At 37.1% G+C, this 17107-nt stretch overlaps 1 protein-coding gene across 2 annotated transcripts in view; it reads right to left on the bottom strand.

The window, feature by feature from the left end:
• Positions 1-1094: 1094 nt before the first annotated feature.
• Positions 1095-17107, bottom strand: part of LOC127842811 (titin homolog) — a 112233-nt gene continuing 96220 nt past the window's right edge. For both annotated transcript variants that reach the window (XM_052372558.1, XM_052372557.1), the window contains exons 15-19: positions 16569-16624; positions 15868-15960; positions 14972-15078; positions 6177-6318; positions 1095-1647 (exon numbers count right to left, since the gene is read on the bottom strand). In XM_052372558.1, coding sequence (XP_052228518.1) covers positions 1585-1647; positions 6177-6318; positions 14972-15078; positions 15868-15960; positions 16569-16624 — 461 coding nt within the window. In that variant the 3' untranslated portion in view covers positions 1095-1584. The remainder of the gene's footprint in view (positions 1648-6176; positions 6319-14971; positions 15079-15867; positions 15961-16568; positions 16625-17107) is intronic.

Genomic DNA, 17107 nt, shown 5'->3' with positions numbered 1-17107 from the left:
TCAAGGTCACAGTGACCTTGACCTTCAAATGAATGACCTTGAAATGTCCAGTGGTTACTTACTAGTTCTGGCCAACCTTCATGTCAAGTTTCAAGACTCTAGGTCCAAGCATACCAAAGTTATAACAACTTTAACATTTTTATATTGAAGGTCACAGTGACCTTCACCTTCAAATGAATGACCTTGAAATGACCAGTGGTCATCTGTTAATCCTGGCCAACCTTCATGTCAAGTTTGAAGACTCTAGGTCCAAGCATACCAAAGTTATACCATGAAATAAGAACTTTAACATTTTTACATTCAAGGTCACAGTGACCTTGACCTTCAAATGAATGACCTTGAAATGACCAGTGGTTACTAACTAGTTATGGCCAACCTTCATGTCAAGTTTCAAGACTCTAGGTCCAAGCATACCAAAGTTATAAGAACTTTAACATTTTTTATATTGAAGGTCACAGTGACCTTGACCTTCAAATGAATGACCTTGAAATGACCAGTGGTCATCTGTTAATCCTGGCCAACCTTCATGTCAAGTTTGAAGACTCTAGGTCCAAGCATACCAAAGTTATACCATGAAATAAGAACTTTAACATTTTCGAGCACGCCGCCACCCCGCCCGCCCGACAACATCAATCTATAAGCCGAGATTTTTTCGAAAAAAATCCGGCTAAAAATCAAATGTGGCCATAAACAGCTGGTGTTTGACATTAGCAAAATTTTGAGACAAAAGATTAATCTTGGGACATCAATTCCCTATGACATGCGTCTTGTTCATAGAGGTCCATCTTATTTTTCCCTTACTTAGTAACTGCCTTCAATCAAATTGTAAAATTATTAATGTTCTAATGCCACAGGTGAGCTAAAATAAGTAGATTTGTCAAACGTTTTACAGATGCTTGTCGAGTTCACATACTTTTTGATTTAATAAATATCACCTTATTGATACATCATATCTATGTGTACTAGAAGTAATATCAATACAAGCATATCCCACTTTAAGTGTTATGGCATCCTTAAATTCTGTGAAACCTTTCATTCAAGCATTTTTTAAGAAGTAAATGTTTGTGAGCAATAACACATAAAGAACAAAGTCGTTTTTCTGACTACTAAGCTTTATTTCTATTTACAAGCACTAATAACAGGCAGAGAAGGACAGATATAGATAGGGAGGAAAAGTAAAGCTAGAAATAGAAGTTGATAGACAACAATTTTCATGTTCTTAATAATTAGTGAACTTTTGTCATTTCACTTACAGATATTGTAAATTCAGACAGGCACACAATTCAAAGATACCACATCAAATATCTAATTGAATGGATAATTTTTATTTAAATATTATATTCAATAATAAAAGAAAATATTTCACTATTTCACAACATAAAATTCATTGAACATTCAAACAAATTTTAGACTTCGCAAAGAAAAGCATAAGAAACATGAAAAAAAGAGACAAGATTTCTATATATGTACACAAATATAATAAAAAGAAAATTCAATGAAGCAATTATTTAATAAGAAAAACAATTGAAGTGTCCGGTAGTGGTGGCAGAATGATGGTAATGCACAATATCCTGCTGACAAGATCTATTTCCCAACCTGCGCAAGTAGCCCGTCACAGATTTCTGTCAGCTGTTTGACGTCTTCCGTCTGAAACAACAAACCAAGCAGCTGCTCTTGCAATGTGGCTACATCATATCAACAAGTAATGCATGAATATGAATTACTAATCCCAACATAGAAGTCGACTAACAATCCCAAGTTAAAACAAGAGCACCGCCTTGCGGGTGCAGACGGCTCATCTATTTTCTTTTTAAAGGTGAAGGGACTCTCATTTTCAATCACAAAGGAGGGAGGGGTGGAGTGAAGAGGGGTGCATTGTGTGGGGGTGTGGACATTTATTACATTATCTTCCAAAAATGCGAAAAAAAGGAGAAAAAAAATTTGGGGGGGGGGGCGTGGAGGGGTGGGGGGGGGGACGGATTCTTGGGTGCGATGGTTGGACGGTATTTCAAACATAAAATAATAACAAGAGGGCCATGATGGCCCTGAATCACTCACCTGACTCATTAAGATCAGATGAAAACTATGACCTCTATTGTCTACACAATGTTTTTCTATGATTTGACCTAGTGACCTAGTTCCTGACTCTAGATGACCCAAATACAATCCCAATCCAGATTTCATCAAGATAAACATTCTGACCACAGTTCATAAATATTGGATGAAAACTGTGACCTCTATTGTCAACACAAGGTTTTTCTATTTATTTGACCTAGATTTTTACCCCAGATGACCCAAATACAATCCCACCCAGATTTCATCAAGAATTCTGACCAAATTTCATAAAGGTTGGATGAAAACTGTGATCTCTAATGTCTACACGAAGTTTTTCTATTATTTGACCTAGTGACCTAGTTTTTGACCCCAGATGACCCAAATAAAATCCCAACCCAGATTTCATCAAGATAAACATTCTGACTAAATTTCATAAAGATTGGATGAAAACTGTGACCTCTATTGTCTACAGAAGGTTGTTCTATTATTTGACCTAGTGACCTTGTTTTTGACCCCAGATGACCCAAATACAATCCCAAACCGGATTTAATCCAGATAAACATTTTGACCAAATTTCATCAAGATTGGATGCAAACTGTGACCTCTACTGTCTACACAAACAAATTGTTGACGGACGGACGGACGGACACACGCAGGCACGCACAACGGACGCCGGACATCACACGATCACATAAGCTCACCGTGTCACTTCATGACAGGTGACCTAAAAATATGTGTCGGAGATAAACATGAACAGTTGTTGTTAAAATCCCATAGAAACAAGGGCTGTTTGTAAAACATGCATGCCCCCCTATATGGGCTATAAGTTGTAGTAGCAGCCATTGTGTGAATACGTTTTTTGTCACTGTGAATAGTGGTGGTGGTGTAGTAGTAGTAGTAGAAGTAGAAGTAGTAGTAGTAATAGTAGTTGTAGTAGTAGTAGTAGTAGTAGTAGTAGTAGTAGTAGTAGTAGTAGTAGAAGTAGTAGTAGTAGTAGTAGTAGTAGTAGTAGTAGTAGTAGTAGTAGTAGAAGTAGTAGTAGTAGTAGTAGTAGTAGGTAGTAGTAGTAGTAGTAGTAGTAGTAGTAGTAGTGGTAAAAGTAGTAGTAGTAGTGGCAGTAGTAGTAGAAGTAGTAATGGTGGTGGTGGTGGTGGTGATGTAGGTGGTGGTGGTAGTGTAGTAGTAGTACTAGTAGTAGTAGTAGAAGTAGTAGTAAAAGTAGTAGTAGTAGTAGTAGTAGTAGTAGTAGTAGTAGTAGTTGTAGTAGTAGTGGTAGTAGTAGTAGAAGTAGTAGTAGTAGTAGTAGTAGTAGTAGTAGTAGTAGTAGTAGTAGTAGTAGAAGTAGTAGTAGTAGAAGTAGTAGCAGTAGCAGAAGCAGTAGCAGCATTACAAGACCAATACTTAAGAATGATCAAATGGGAAAAGGTAACCTAGCACTGGCAGTAAATATGGGGCTCATTTACAGGTCAGATTTGGAATCTCTGCTGTAAAATGAGATTTTGAATGAATTAAAGGGAGGCAAATCTGTAATAAAAAGAACATGCATAAACCGTAGTTGTTTCCCTTGTTTGAACCATGCTAAATCCTTACAAGTTTGGAAAGAATTGGATGAAAAACTTGGACTTTATTGCATAAACACCATTTTCTCAATTCAAGGGGAGGTAATTCTGTACTTCATGGACCAATAATGCTCATTTTTTGTAGGGTTCGTGTCCTCATTGATATAAAGACACTGTGCAAATTTGGAAAGAATCGGACAAAAAATGTGGAAGATTTTTGAAAGTTCAACGAGCTCCTGCGGCCATGTTTTTTGACGAATCAAATTTCTTTGAACAACTTTTTCAGGGGAGCCTTCAAAGGTCATCCCTGTGAAATTTTTTGAAAATCTGATGAGCGGTTTCTGACAAGAAGATTTTTTAAGGTTTTTACTATATATGGTCATGGCGGCCATCTTGGTTATGTGATCAAATTTTTTTTTAACAATTCTTTTGTCCCATGACCTAGGGATGCTCCACATGAAATTTAGTTGAAATTGGCTCAATGGTTTAGTAGAAGAAGATGTTTACAAATTGTTTACAGACAGACGGACGGACGGACGCCGGACGCTGAGTGATCACAATAGCTCACCCCGAGCTATCGCTCAGGTGAGCTAAAAATAAATATTTGTGTTTTTTAACCGTTTTAAAAAAAAAAATGGGGGGGGTGAGGTGGGGGGGGGGGGGGGGTATAGTGTGAGGGTGTGGTGGTGATTTGTAAGAAGATCTTAACAAAAAAAAAAAAAAATTAGGGGGGGGGGGGGGGGGGGAATTGGGTAGGGGGAGGGGGGGGTGGGGGGGATTCTTGGATGCGATGGTTGGACGGTATTTCAAACATAAAATAATCAAAATAAATAGTTTTGTTTTTTAACCGTTTAAAAAAATATAAAAAATTAGGGGAGGGGGGTGGGGTGGGGGGTATAGTGTGAGGGTGTGGTGGTCATTTGTGGGGGGGGGGGGGGATTCGGGGGGGGGGGGGATTCGGGGGGGGGGGGGGGGCACGGGCAATGGTTTGGGTGGAGTCTATTGTGGTATGTCAGGTAAGAGTAGTTTTGTCAAAGTATCAATCAAATCTAATCATAAATAAAGAAGTTATGGCAATTTTTGTAAAATTTAATAATTTGACCTTGAGAGTCAAGGTCATTCAAAGGTCAAGGTAAAATTCAACTTGCCAGGTACAGTAACCTCATGATAGCATGAAAGTATTTGAAGTTTGAAAGCAATAGCCTTGATACTTAAGAAGTAAAGTGGATCGAAACACAAAATTTAACCATATATTCAAAGTTACTAAGTCAAAAAAGGGCCATAATTCCGTAAAAATGACATCCAGAGTTATGCAACTTGTCCTTTTACTGTACCGTTATGATAGTTTGCGAGTGTTCCAAGTATGAAAGCAATATCTATGATACTTTAGGGGTAAAGTGGACCAAAACACAAAACTTAACCAAACTTTCAATTTTCTAAGTATAAAGGGCCCATAATTCCATCCAAATGCCAGTCAGAGTTACATAACTTTGCCTGCACAGTCCCCTTACGATAGTTAATAAGTGTTGCAAGTATGAAAGCAATAGCTTTGATACTGTAGGAATAAAGTGGACCTAAACACAAAACATAACCAAATTTTCAATTTTCTAAGTATAAAAAGGGCACATAATTCTGTCAAAATGCCAGTCAGAGTTACATTACTTTGCCTGCACAGTCCCCTTATGATAGTTAGTAAGTGTTGCAAGTATGAAAGCAATAGCTTTGATACTTAAGGAATAAAATGGACCTAAACACAAAACTTAACCAAAATTTTCAATTTTCTAAGTATAAAAAGGGCACATAATTCTGTCAAAATGCACGCCAGAGTTATCTAACTTTGTCTGCCCAGTCCCCTCATGATAGTAAGTAAGTGTACCAAGTTTGAATGCAATAGCATTGATACTTTCTGAAAAAAGTGGACCTAAACGCAAAACTTAACCAAAATTTTCAATTTTCTAAGTATAAAAAGGGCACATAATTCAGTCAAAATGCACGCCAGAGTTATCTAACTTTGCCTGCCCAGTCCCCTCATGATAGTAAGTAAGTGTACCATGTTTGAATGCAATAGCATTGATACTTTCTGAGATAAGTGGACCTAAACGCAAAACTTAACCGGACGCCGACGCCAAGGTGATGACAATAGCTCATAATTTTTTTTCAAAAAATAGATGAGCTAAAAGAGTGTTGAAGTTGAAATCATTGTATATTGTTTAAAGATCTAAAGCTTAAATATGATATTATTCTCCAAAATGGAATGCTAGGCCCATGACTCAAATGAGCTTTATCTGGAAAAACTGGTCCTAATTCATCTAAGTAAAGAGCCATTCCAGATTAGCATGTGATGTCTGCACAGGCTTTTCAGGGACGACACTTTCTGCTTGTATGGAATTTTTCATTATCAAGAAGTATCTCCTAAAAGTAAAATAAAGTTGAGGTGGAAAGTGTCATTCCTGATTAGCCTTTGCAGACTGCACAGGCTAATCTGGGACAACACTTTAAACACGTGCACTAAGACCAGTTTTCCCAGAGCCAGGCACAACTCAAGAAAACAGTAGAGCGTACCTTCTTCTGCAGCATGGACTCCAGGTTGGAGATCTTCATCTCCAGGTTGTTCACTTTCATGTCCGAGATCTTCTTCTCTGTCTTCAGTTTCTCCTCACTCACCTTCTGAGACTGCTCCAGCTTCTCTATCTCCTGGGATGCTCTGAAACATGGCGTCATGGTAATTATTTGAACCTCATTCTGGGAAAACTCGGTTTGACGCATGTGCATGAAGTGTCGTGACAGATTAGCCTGTGACCTTCGCAATGCTATTCTGGGAAAACAAAATCCGCCTTAACTGAATTTTTCGAAAAGTAAAGACTTCCTTTAAACAAACAATACTAAAAAAGCAGAAAGTGTCATCACTGATAAACCTGTGCAGACTGAACAGGCTAATCTCGGATGACACTTTACGCACATGCATTAAGCCTAGTTTTTCCAGAATGTGGCATTTTTTATGAATTAGCCAAGTCACTATTCCGTAACAGTAAACAGGTGACATTTGTTCAACACCAACACAATAAATCACGAGTTAAGTCCCCCTTTGCTCAAGCCCTCAATGTTAGATCAAACACTTAGCTGTGTCAAGCTTTGAAGACCAAAAGCTCAAACCACTTACAAACACTGACGTTAATAGCCTTTTCCAGGTTTTTTCTTCATTAAAGTGAATTCAGTTGGAAAATAGATGAATCTCATGGCTAATAGATATCATAAAATAGGATTCTAAGAAAGTCTTTGGAGGATTGTTCCTGATCAATCATTTTATGCATTTAAGTGGTATATAGGGAAATGTCAATTATTTCTAACAGGTAATTTCCTGTTTCAAACAGTGCAAAAATAACCATAACAAGATGTGTTTGTAAAACACTATGTCCCCCCATATATTTGACCTTGAAAAATGACCTTGACCTTTCACCACTCAAAAAGGTGCAGCTCCATGAGATACACAAGCATGCCAAATATCAAGTTGGTACCTTCAATATTGCAAAAGTTATGGCCAATGTTAAGTTTGACACAAACAAACCAACAAACAGACAGGGCAAAAACAGTATGTCCCCCAGTATAGACTGGGGAACATAAAAATTATCAAAAATTGTCACTGTTTAATTGTGAAATGACATACGGGTAATTATTTTGACATCATGACATACTTATTTCCTCAATATTCACCACTGACTTAAACTCTTAACAAGGGACAAAATTGTCACAAAACCAGGTTTTCATTGTGAAAAAAAAATCTGATAAAGGGAGAAAACTCAAACTGAACTTTTGAAATGACCAAAAAAAATTAACCCCCTTTGTAAGTTTTTTTTTTTTTTAAATCTATTTTTAGTCGTGGCGACCTTGACATTGGAGATATTGACGTGATTGTTTCGTGGGACACACCGTCCCATGATGGTGAACAAATGTGCCAAATGATTTTAAAATCTCACAATGAATGACATAGTTATGGCCAGGACAAGCTCATTTATGGCCATTTTTGACCTTTGAACTCAAAGTGTGACCTTGACCTTGGAGATATTGACGTAATTATTTCGCGCGACACACCGTCCAATGATGGTGAACAAATGTGCCAAATGATTTTAAAATCTGACGATGAACGACATAGTTATGGCTCGGACAAGCTCATTTATGGCCATTTTTGACCTTTGAACTCAAAGTGTGACCTTGACCTTGGAGATATCGACGTAATTATTTCGCGCGACACACCGTCCAATGATGGTGAACAAATGTGCCAAATGATTTTAAAATCTGACAATGAACGACATAGTTATGGCCCGGACAAGCTTATTCCGCCAGCCCGCCAGCCAGCCAGCCAGCCAGCCCGCCCGCATTCGCCAATCTAATAACCAGTTTTTTCCTTCGGAAAACCTGGTTAAAAATGAAATCAAATGGTGCAAAAAGCATTAACTAACAAGATGCTGTGCTCTTTAAAAGCAGATGCCTTTGTCAGCATTCATTGGCTTATTTGAATGAGTCTTAGTCCTTGATTAGGTCATCATCGAAATTGATTGATTGATTTTGGTAAAAATATGAACACAACATAGTTACTACATAATGCAGACAACATGAAATATATTATCACAGCAATATACATAGTAAACCATGGAATGCACACACAATACCAAGGATAACACAAAAAAGAGAAAAATGATTTTCACTTATTTCCATTGTGGTCCTTGATATTGGTGGCAGTAACCATGAAACAGTCATGTATTAAATATTTAAAAATTTATATGTATCAAATATGTACTGTTATATATATCAAGTATATTACTGATTAAGTTATGACAAATATTATCACATGTCCATTATATCACAGAAGTTGCTTAAGAAAGTTTCACACTGCATATGTAGTTAATAAACACACTTTGTAGCACACTAAGAGTTTGAAAATAAAAAAATAAAATAAATATGAGATCATTGCATCATAATGATCATAAGACTTAAAAATGCATTACAGTTTTTAAAAGAACATAAAATACATACTAAAAATTATACTATACAAATCTAAAGACTGTAAAAAGTGTTTTTTGATGGCACCCTTGCAATGGTTAGGTTTAGATACATCCCTGATGTTTTGTGGAAGATTGTTCCATAAACTGATACCATTATTTGTAAATGTTTTAGAACCAAAACTACCTACACTTGGTTTGGAAAATCGACCAGAGTCTACAAATGTTAAATTATCAGCAAAATGATCAGATTCTGGTTGAGCTACCATATTGGACCTAGTACAACGATTATGCACGCCAGACAATGGCTTAAAATGCTCACCCATATACTCTGGTGCAAGGCCATTTTAACCTTATGTACATGACTTAGTGCGACCTGGTCTACTCTTTTTGAAACAGGCAGCCAACCTAAGTATGAAAACTGTTCTTGACCAACATGGGATCTGTTATCCATTTCCAGAACAAATCTAATCACCTTGTTTTGTGTAGTTTGAAGCCTATTTTTAAGTGACTGAATAAGACCAGGGTACCAAAAGGAGCAGGCATAGTCAAAGTGGCACTGTATAAGGGACATGACAAGGAGTTTTCTGGTGTGCAATGTTAAGAACTTACTTTTTCTGTATAGAAACTTTAACCTGGAGTTTGCCTTTGTAATAACTGACCTAGCAATGGTTTCACCAGACAGGCACTGGTCCAATATAGCACCTAGGTACTTAACAGAACTTGATGGAGTAATTGACACACCATTGCAAGAGACATTAAACTGAGGATTTGACCTTAGTTTGGGCTTTGAGCCAAACAATATGGACTCCGTATTACCAAGATGTAGGGGCAGTTTATTGTCAACTAACCACTCACTAATAAGTTCGAGATCACTAGAAAGAATGGATTCAATTTCTGAAATGTGTTTACCAGCTACCAGGATGCCAGTATCATCAGCATTAAGTAAAATTTAATTTTTAACCACAGCGGCCATGTCATTCACATAAATTAAAAATAAAAGGGGACCTAAAAATGGAGCCCTGAGGAACACCACAAGTGATGGAGGCCTCGGAGGACATCAACAACCTGATGGCGATCGGAGAGATAGGAGGTGAACCACCTGACTTCATCACTATGGAGACCAATAGCCTCAAGTTTCATGATTAAAATACTATGATTGACGGTATCGAAGGCCTTCTGTAGGTCTAACAATACCATACCAACCATTTTACCTTCATCCATCTTAAAACGAATATAATCAGATAAATGGGTAAGACAGGTGTCTGTAGAGTAGCCGTGCCTAAATCCTGATTGAAAGCTGTACAGAAGCTTTCTGTCATTCAAATAACCTTCAACTTGGTCATAAATTACTCGTTCAAAGATCTTTGATATGATGCTTAAGACCCAAAACGGTCTGTAGTTACCAACCTCAGTCTTAACACTTTTCTTATAGAGGTGAATAACTCTCACTGACTTGAGGTCATCAGGAACAGAACCCTGTATGATTGACAAGTTAACAATATGAGCAAGAGGACAAGATATGAAAGAAGCACTATCCCTAACAAATCTAGCTGGAATGCCATCCAAACCAGTGGCCTTATTAGCACTTAATTTTTGTATATACTTTAAATTTGTTTTTTCAGACACAATGGAAAATGAAAAACTGTTTGGCACAACACCTTTAGACGCGTAGTATTTACTTACATAATTCCTGCCATATTTATGAAAACTTACTGGAAGTTTTTCAACAAGTTGAAATGAGGTCAGGTGATCTAAGTGTTCTTAGTGTTGACTGGAAGTATCAAAGCTTTAAGCAAAAGGTGTGGAATTATATGAAACAGAAAATTTGGGTTTACCAAAGGAAGGTAAATGTCAAGGTCAAAATGAGGTACGGTGATGGCAGTACGCTGGTAAGGTAAGTCTTTTGGAAAAAATACTCATAGTTTGAGTCATTCGCTATGTACTCACAGTTTGAGTCACTTGCTATGTACTCATAGTTTGAGTAACTCCCTATGTACTCACAGTTTAAGTCACTATGTACGCATAGTTTGAGTCACTCACTATGTACTATCCAGTGATTTTTATTGGGTTAACATTTGGGTCCGGAAGGGGTACCCATTCCAAATGAAAAAGTACATATTTTTATCCCACTTTTACAGCGAAATCGGTTGATTAAAGCCCCGTTTATTAAATTTCATCTATAATCAACGGCAAGGCTATAATCAATGGCACGAAATGACGTCATCAACTGCCGAACCGGGACTACTTTTTCCCACGCACCTCGTCACCTGTGTTTGCCAAGTGCATCAATAATAAAAACAATCTCAAATGTTTGTCAATCTTAATGACCTTAAAACAAAGGAAAGTAGCAAAAAAACGTTTTTTTTTTGTCATTTATTTTTATTAAAACCTCAAGTATTAGGTAAATTTAACACTATGCAACTAGGTTCTGTTGTTGTTGCTCCCCTTTGAAGAAGTCAGTGCGAGTTGCTCCCCTTTGACCGTAGAAAACAATCGTCTGGACCAAGAAATCCTGTGTTAATTTACAAGCTGTACTCGGATATGCATCCATCTGATTTTTCTTCAAAGCATCTTTTCTACCTGGCAATACGCACAAATGACACTGCATCCCGGTGATTCTGGCGTCAACAATTGGGTGTCAACAAGTTAGGTCAGATGCTGAAGGCCATGGCAAAAGACTTCGGCTTTCTCAAGCACAAGAGAATAACGAACCACTCAGTTCGCAAATTCCTGGTCCAAAAATTTCGAAATACAAATATCCACCCACTGAAACCATGGCAATAACAGGGCACAAAAATGTCCAGTCCTTAACCAATTATTCCAACATATCTGTTGAACAGCTGCAAAAGTGTTCATTCTTGCTCAGTCCAGTAAATGTAACAATCCAACAGTTCTTCTTGTACACCTTCACGCACCGAAACTATGGCCGAAATGCAGCCTAGACAACCACTGTCTACCGTCGAACAAGTTGATCTTGATGTTCGCCCCACCCAGTCACTTCACGGTTCACCAGCGTTCGAACAACTTTGCCTCACAATTCTTTGGTGCCACTTTCAACATTCAAAATGTTAATGTATATAATTAGCTTAAATCCAAGTAATCTTTGTTATTTCATCACGAAATAACCACATATTATAACAAAGAAGCAAATAATGTGCACCTCGTGATCGACTCGATAGTTTGATATCGAAAGTGAATTGTGTGTGGTGTTAGGCTACGTTGTAAACAAATGTAGTTCCTTGAATATAACAACTTAATGTCATATTGATATCATAAAACTTAAAGATTTGCAATTCAATATGATTAAAATTGTAATTAATAACGCTCGACACTTTGTTACAGAACGATATTCTGATTTAAAAAAATGATTATTTGATCAGCGGTTATTTTTGGAACGCGGAGTAATACACTGACCTTGGTTACACTACAGTCATTATCAAAGTACGACAAACACTCGTGAAAACTTATTTTGTTTAAATAAAAAAAATTTACTGAATAAAAAGTGGGATAAATAGAATAATAGGTCAGTGTTGATTATAGATCAGGTTTATCATGCTCGGCACGAAAACGAAAAAGCACTCGCCAAGGCTCGTGCTTTTTGTTTTCTAAGCCTCGCATGATAAACCTGATCTATAATCAACACTAACCTATTATTCTCTATTTCTCAAATGGGATCTAACAATTTCCAATTGAAGGTTTCCAAATCGAGATTATTTTTTAATAAGTCTAAACATGTAAATAATCTCCAAGTCAAGCTCTATAAGTTGAACCTTAAAAATATCATATTGAAATCACTTTTATTATCAATTTCAAAGTATTTGTAAGCATAAAATAAATAACATTAATTTCCCAAATTTAGTCAAAAGAACACGATATTTCCCCATTGAAAGGGACCCGGCCCCATTTTCAAATGACAATAAAACACTGCTTATAGTTCCGGTCTGTCACTATGTACTCCCAATTTGAGTCACTCTCTATATACTCACAGTTTGAGTTACTCACTCTGTACTCATAGTTTGAGTCTATCCCTATGTACTCACAGTTAAACTCACTCACTTTGTACTCACAGTTTGAGTAACTCACTATGTCCTCACAGTTTGAGTACCACACTATGTACTCACAGTTTAAGCCACTCTATAAACTCAGTGTGAGTAACTCATTATGTATTCACAGTCACTGGCTATGTTCACAGTTTGAGTCACTTGATAAGTACTCACAGTTTGAGTCACTTGCTATGTACTCACAGTTTGAGTCACTTGCTATGTACTCACAATTTGAGTCACTTGCTATGTACTCACAGTTTGAGTCACTTGCTATTTACTCACAGTTTGAGTCACTTGCTATGTACTTACAGTTTGAGTCACTCCCTGTGTACTCACAGTTTGAGTCAATCACTTTGTACTCACAGTTTGAGTCACTTGCTATGTACTCACAGTTTGAATCACTTGCTATGTACTCACAGTTTGAGTTACTTGCTATGTACTTAAAGTTTGAGTTACTTGCTATGTACTCACAGTTTGAGTCACTTGCTATGTACTTACAGTTTGAGTCAATTGCTATGTACTCACAGTTTCAGACACTTGCTGTGTACTCACAGTTTGAGTCACTTGCTATGTACTCACAGTTTGAGTCAATTGCTATGTACTCACAGTTTGAGTCACTTGCTATGTACTCACAGTTTGAGTCACTTGCTATGTACTCACAGTTTTAGACACTTGCTATGTACTCACAGTTTGAGCCACTTGCTATGTACTTACAGTTTGAGTCACTCCCTGTGTACTCACAGTTTTAGACACTTGCTGTGTACTCACAGTTTGAGTCACTAGCTATGTACTCACAGTTTGAGTCAATTGCTATGTACTCATAGTTTGAGTCACTTGCTATGTACTCACAGTTTTAGTCAATTGCTATGTACTCACAGTTTTAGACACTTGCTGTGTACTCACAGTTTGAGTCACTTGCTATGTACTCACAGTTTGAGTCACTTGCTATGTACTCACAGTTTGAGTCACTTGCTATGTACTCACAGTTTGAGACACTTGCTATGTACTCACAGTTTGAGCCACTTGTAGTTCTGGCTACCATAACTTTAAATGTCGCTTTTTATGATTTTTGACAGGCGCGACTTTATAGTTATGGACCAACCCCACTAGAAAAGTCGACCCGAAATTCCTGAAAAGTTGACAGTTATCAAAGACCGGTCCAAAACAGCTTTTAAATGCAGTTATTGGTCCAAATCAACCACTTGATCGGAAAGATTGACATTTTTCACATTTAACTGATATATTCTTTCACAAAATAATATCTTAAAACATTTAAAATTTATCTATTCTGCTCTTACATATCGAGAAAAACAGCAATGTGACAGACTTGCTTGAAATGCGAATCTCCCGAGATTTCACGGTCATATGACGTTATTTCTATTTTTAGTAACAAACCATGTGCTAAAGTGTTTTCAAATTCAGAATGAGATTTCCCGGTATTTAAGATTATTCTGGCTTGTTTTGTAAACAAATTGTAGTGTAAATACAAACTCAAAGTAAATATTATTTAAAACTACCTGATTCGAACTGAAATCAGTCTTATAATCCACCAGACGTAAGTTGTTAATCACAAATAATAGATTCAGGAAACGAAAGTAATGTTTACAATTTCAGCAAAAAATGTCAAGGTCGATCGGAAAGTATCCAAATGAAAACTCGTCACGTGACAAAGCGACAATGGCGTCAAAATGGTGAATTTCAGACTGATGAGTTATTTTCATCTATAGTAAGATGCATTTGAAACATTTGAACCTTAAAATATTCCCCGATGCAGTAATTTATATTCATTCACCAATATATGTAGAAATGTATCCAAGAAAATGAGCTTTCTTTAATTTATAGCGTGACATAAATATGTTACGACTCTGGTTGACTTTCGATACGGGGTTGGCTTCAGGTATGTCAATACTATATAAACTGTACGCTGAAATTTCTTTAGCCAAGCCACTTGCTATGTACTCACAGTTTGAGTCACTCACTATGTACTCACAGTTTGAGTCACTCACTATGTACTCACAGTTTGAGTCACTCACTATGTACTCAAAGTTTGAGTCACTCGCTATGTACTCACAGTTTGAGTCACTCGCTATGTACTCACAGTTTGAGTCACGCACTATGTACTCACAGTTTGAGTCACTCGCTATGTACTCTCAGTTTGAGTCACTCACTATATACTCACAGTTTGAGTCACTCACTATGTACTCACAGTTTGAGTCATTCCCTGGGTACTCACAGTTTGAGTCACTCACTATGTACTCACAGTTTGAGTCACTCGCTATGTACTCACAGTTTGATTCAATCACTATGTACTCACAGTTTGAGTTTTTCCTCTGACATCTCCTTCAGTCTTGTGTACTTCTCCTCCTGCTTCCTCTGCTGTTCCACTCGTTCGTCCAGGTGCTTCTTCAGGGTCTCCTCATTCTGACAGGAAATGTTAACAAAATAATTGAGACATATTTTCTGTGAAAAGAGGGTAAAATGCATGTGCGTAAAGTGTCGTCCCAGATTAGCCTTTCCAGTCCACACAGTCTAATCAGGGACAACACTTTCTGCTTTATTGTATTAATTGTTTGAAAAAGACTCTTCTTTGCGAAAATCTGGCAGAAAGTGTCGTCCCTTATTAGCATGTGCATACTTTACTCACATGCATTTAACCCCATTTTCTCAGTGTGCGACTTTTAACAAAAATAATGCAACATTACTTAATATCCCTTATCAGTTGAACCTTAGAAAATATACTATTGAAGACAATTCTCAGTTTGAAGGTATTTGTTAACAACAAAAAACATGCACACCATTTTTCCAATTTTAGTTAAAATTAGGTGATTTTTCCCTAGCCAAAAGACCAAAGCCCCATTCCAAATATGGTGAATAAACCACTGTTGTATCTGAAATGAGCCGTGTCATGCAAAAATGGGTGTTATGTCACAAGCAGAAAACATAGCTCCATACAAGACTGGTCTAGAGCTCCGCTGGCCGCCTGTGACATTAGACCCATTTTTGCATGACACTGCTCATAGGACTGTATAGCAGATACACAAGTTCTTCTTAAAAGTCTGTTCTGAAAACAAACACAGGCCACAATACACATGTAGCATACATATGCTTCCATAATAGGATTTCTAATAGGCAATATTTCAGTACTTCACACAGAAGTTGAGTGATGAATTACTAGCATACCTTTTTTAGATTGAGAGAATAATTATTTACTTTTTTTAAGTTGAGGAACATTTCCTTGGTTTTTTCGTATCTCTTGTGCAGGTCCCAAAACGATCTCTCCATGGCTGCCAGGTCTTCTAGTGCCTGTAGTGAAAAGGACACACAAGGATATTTGAGCCTTGATCTGGGGAAAATGGGGGTTTATTGGATGTGCATAAAGAGTCGTCCCAGATTAGCCTGTGCAGTCTGTAGGGGCTAATCAGGAATAACACTTTCAATTTCATGGTATTTTTCATTAAAAGGAAGTCTCTTCTTGGAAAAAAACCTCTTTAAGGGGAAAAGTGTTATCCCTGAATTGCCTGTGCAGACTGAACAGACCAACCTGGGATAACATTTTACGCAAATTAATTAAACCCAGTTTTCCCAGAATGAGGCTTATTTCATTATTTCAGTAAAAAAAGTGTCTTAAAGTGTTATACCAGCATGGGCATAACTGGCATTCATTAGAGCATCACAGGTACTGCTGTGGAATTTTCATGAATGTTTAAATGTTGAGCTTTCAAGCGTTCCAACTATTGCACAAATTTATGACTAAAGAGAATATTTTCCGATTCAACAATTTTCTCATTTATTAGTACACACATGACTGTTGTTCACAAAATTAAAGCACCATACTTGAGTTTATTTCCGGTAGAAAAACATGTAAAATGCAGTCATGCTGATCAATAATTGTTACTGATGAAATACTCTACCTGTTCATGATCTTTCTTCAGTTCCACAATCTTGTTCTCTGTCTCTGCCTTTGCACCTTAAATTGAAACAAATAAAAATGCACAGCTTTTGAGTTTGGTGAAAACTTTACCACTCAGATATGCACTTTGACGCACTTGAAGAAAATCAAATAAATTTAAGATTTTACATACTTTGTTCAAGTTTAAAAGCCTTTATTTCCAAACCTCAGATACTGATGAGAAGTAAGCTGCATAAAGCCTGAACAGACTGCAAGTTACTCACAGGCTGGTCTGGTTTTATGCTGGTTGCATAAACAGCAATGGGCCGGCACCATTATTTTTCCCAATTTGGCAATTTTTTTTTACAGATAAAGCCATTTTCGCGTTGCGTTTGAGCGGGAAAGGGTTAAGAAATCGGTCATGTTTATTATATCAGTCATAATCATAATTTACATTTTTAAACAACATATTTTTCTAATGTATGTCTTCTCAGTTTTAAACATTTTCATGAAGACTTGATTGTATCTCACAATGTAACAAGAGCACCGCATAGCGGGTGC

This window comes from Dreissena polymorpha, chromosome 8, assembly GCF_020536995.1.
Source record: "Dreissena polymorpha isolate Duluth1 chromosome 8, UMN_Dpol_1.0, whole genome shotgun sequence".
Lineage (NCBI taxonomy): Eukaryota > Metazoa > Mollusca > Bivalvia > Myida > Dreissenidae > Dreissena > Dreissena polymorpha.
This window is presented reverse-complemented; position numbering and strand designations above follow the sequence as displayed.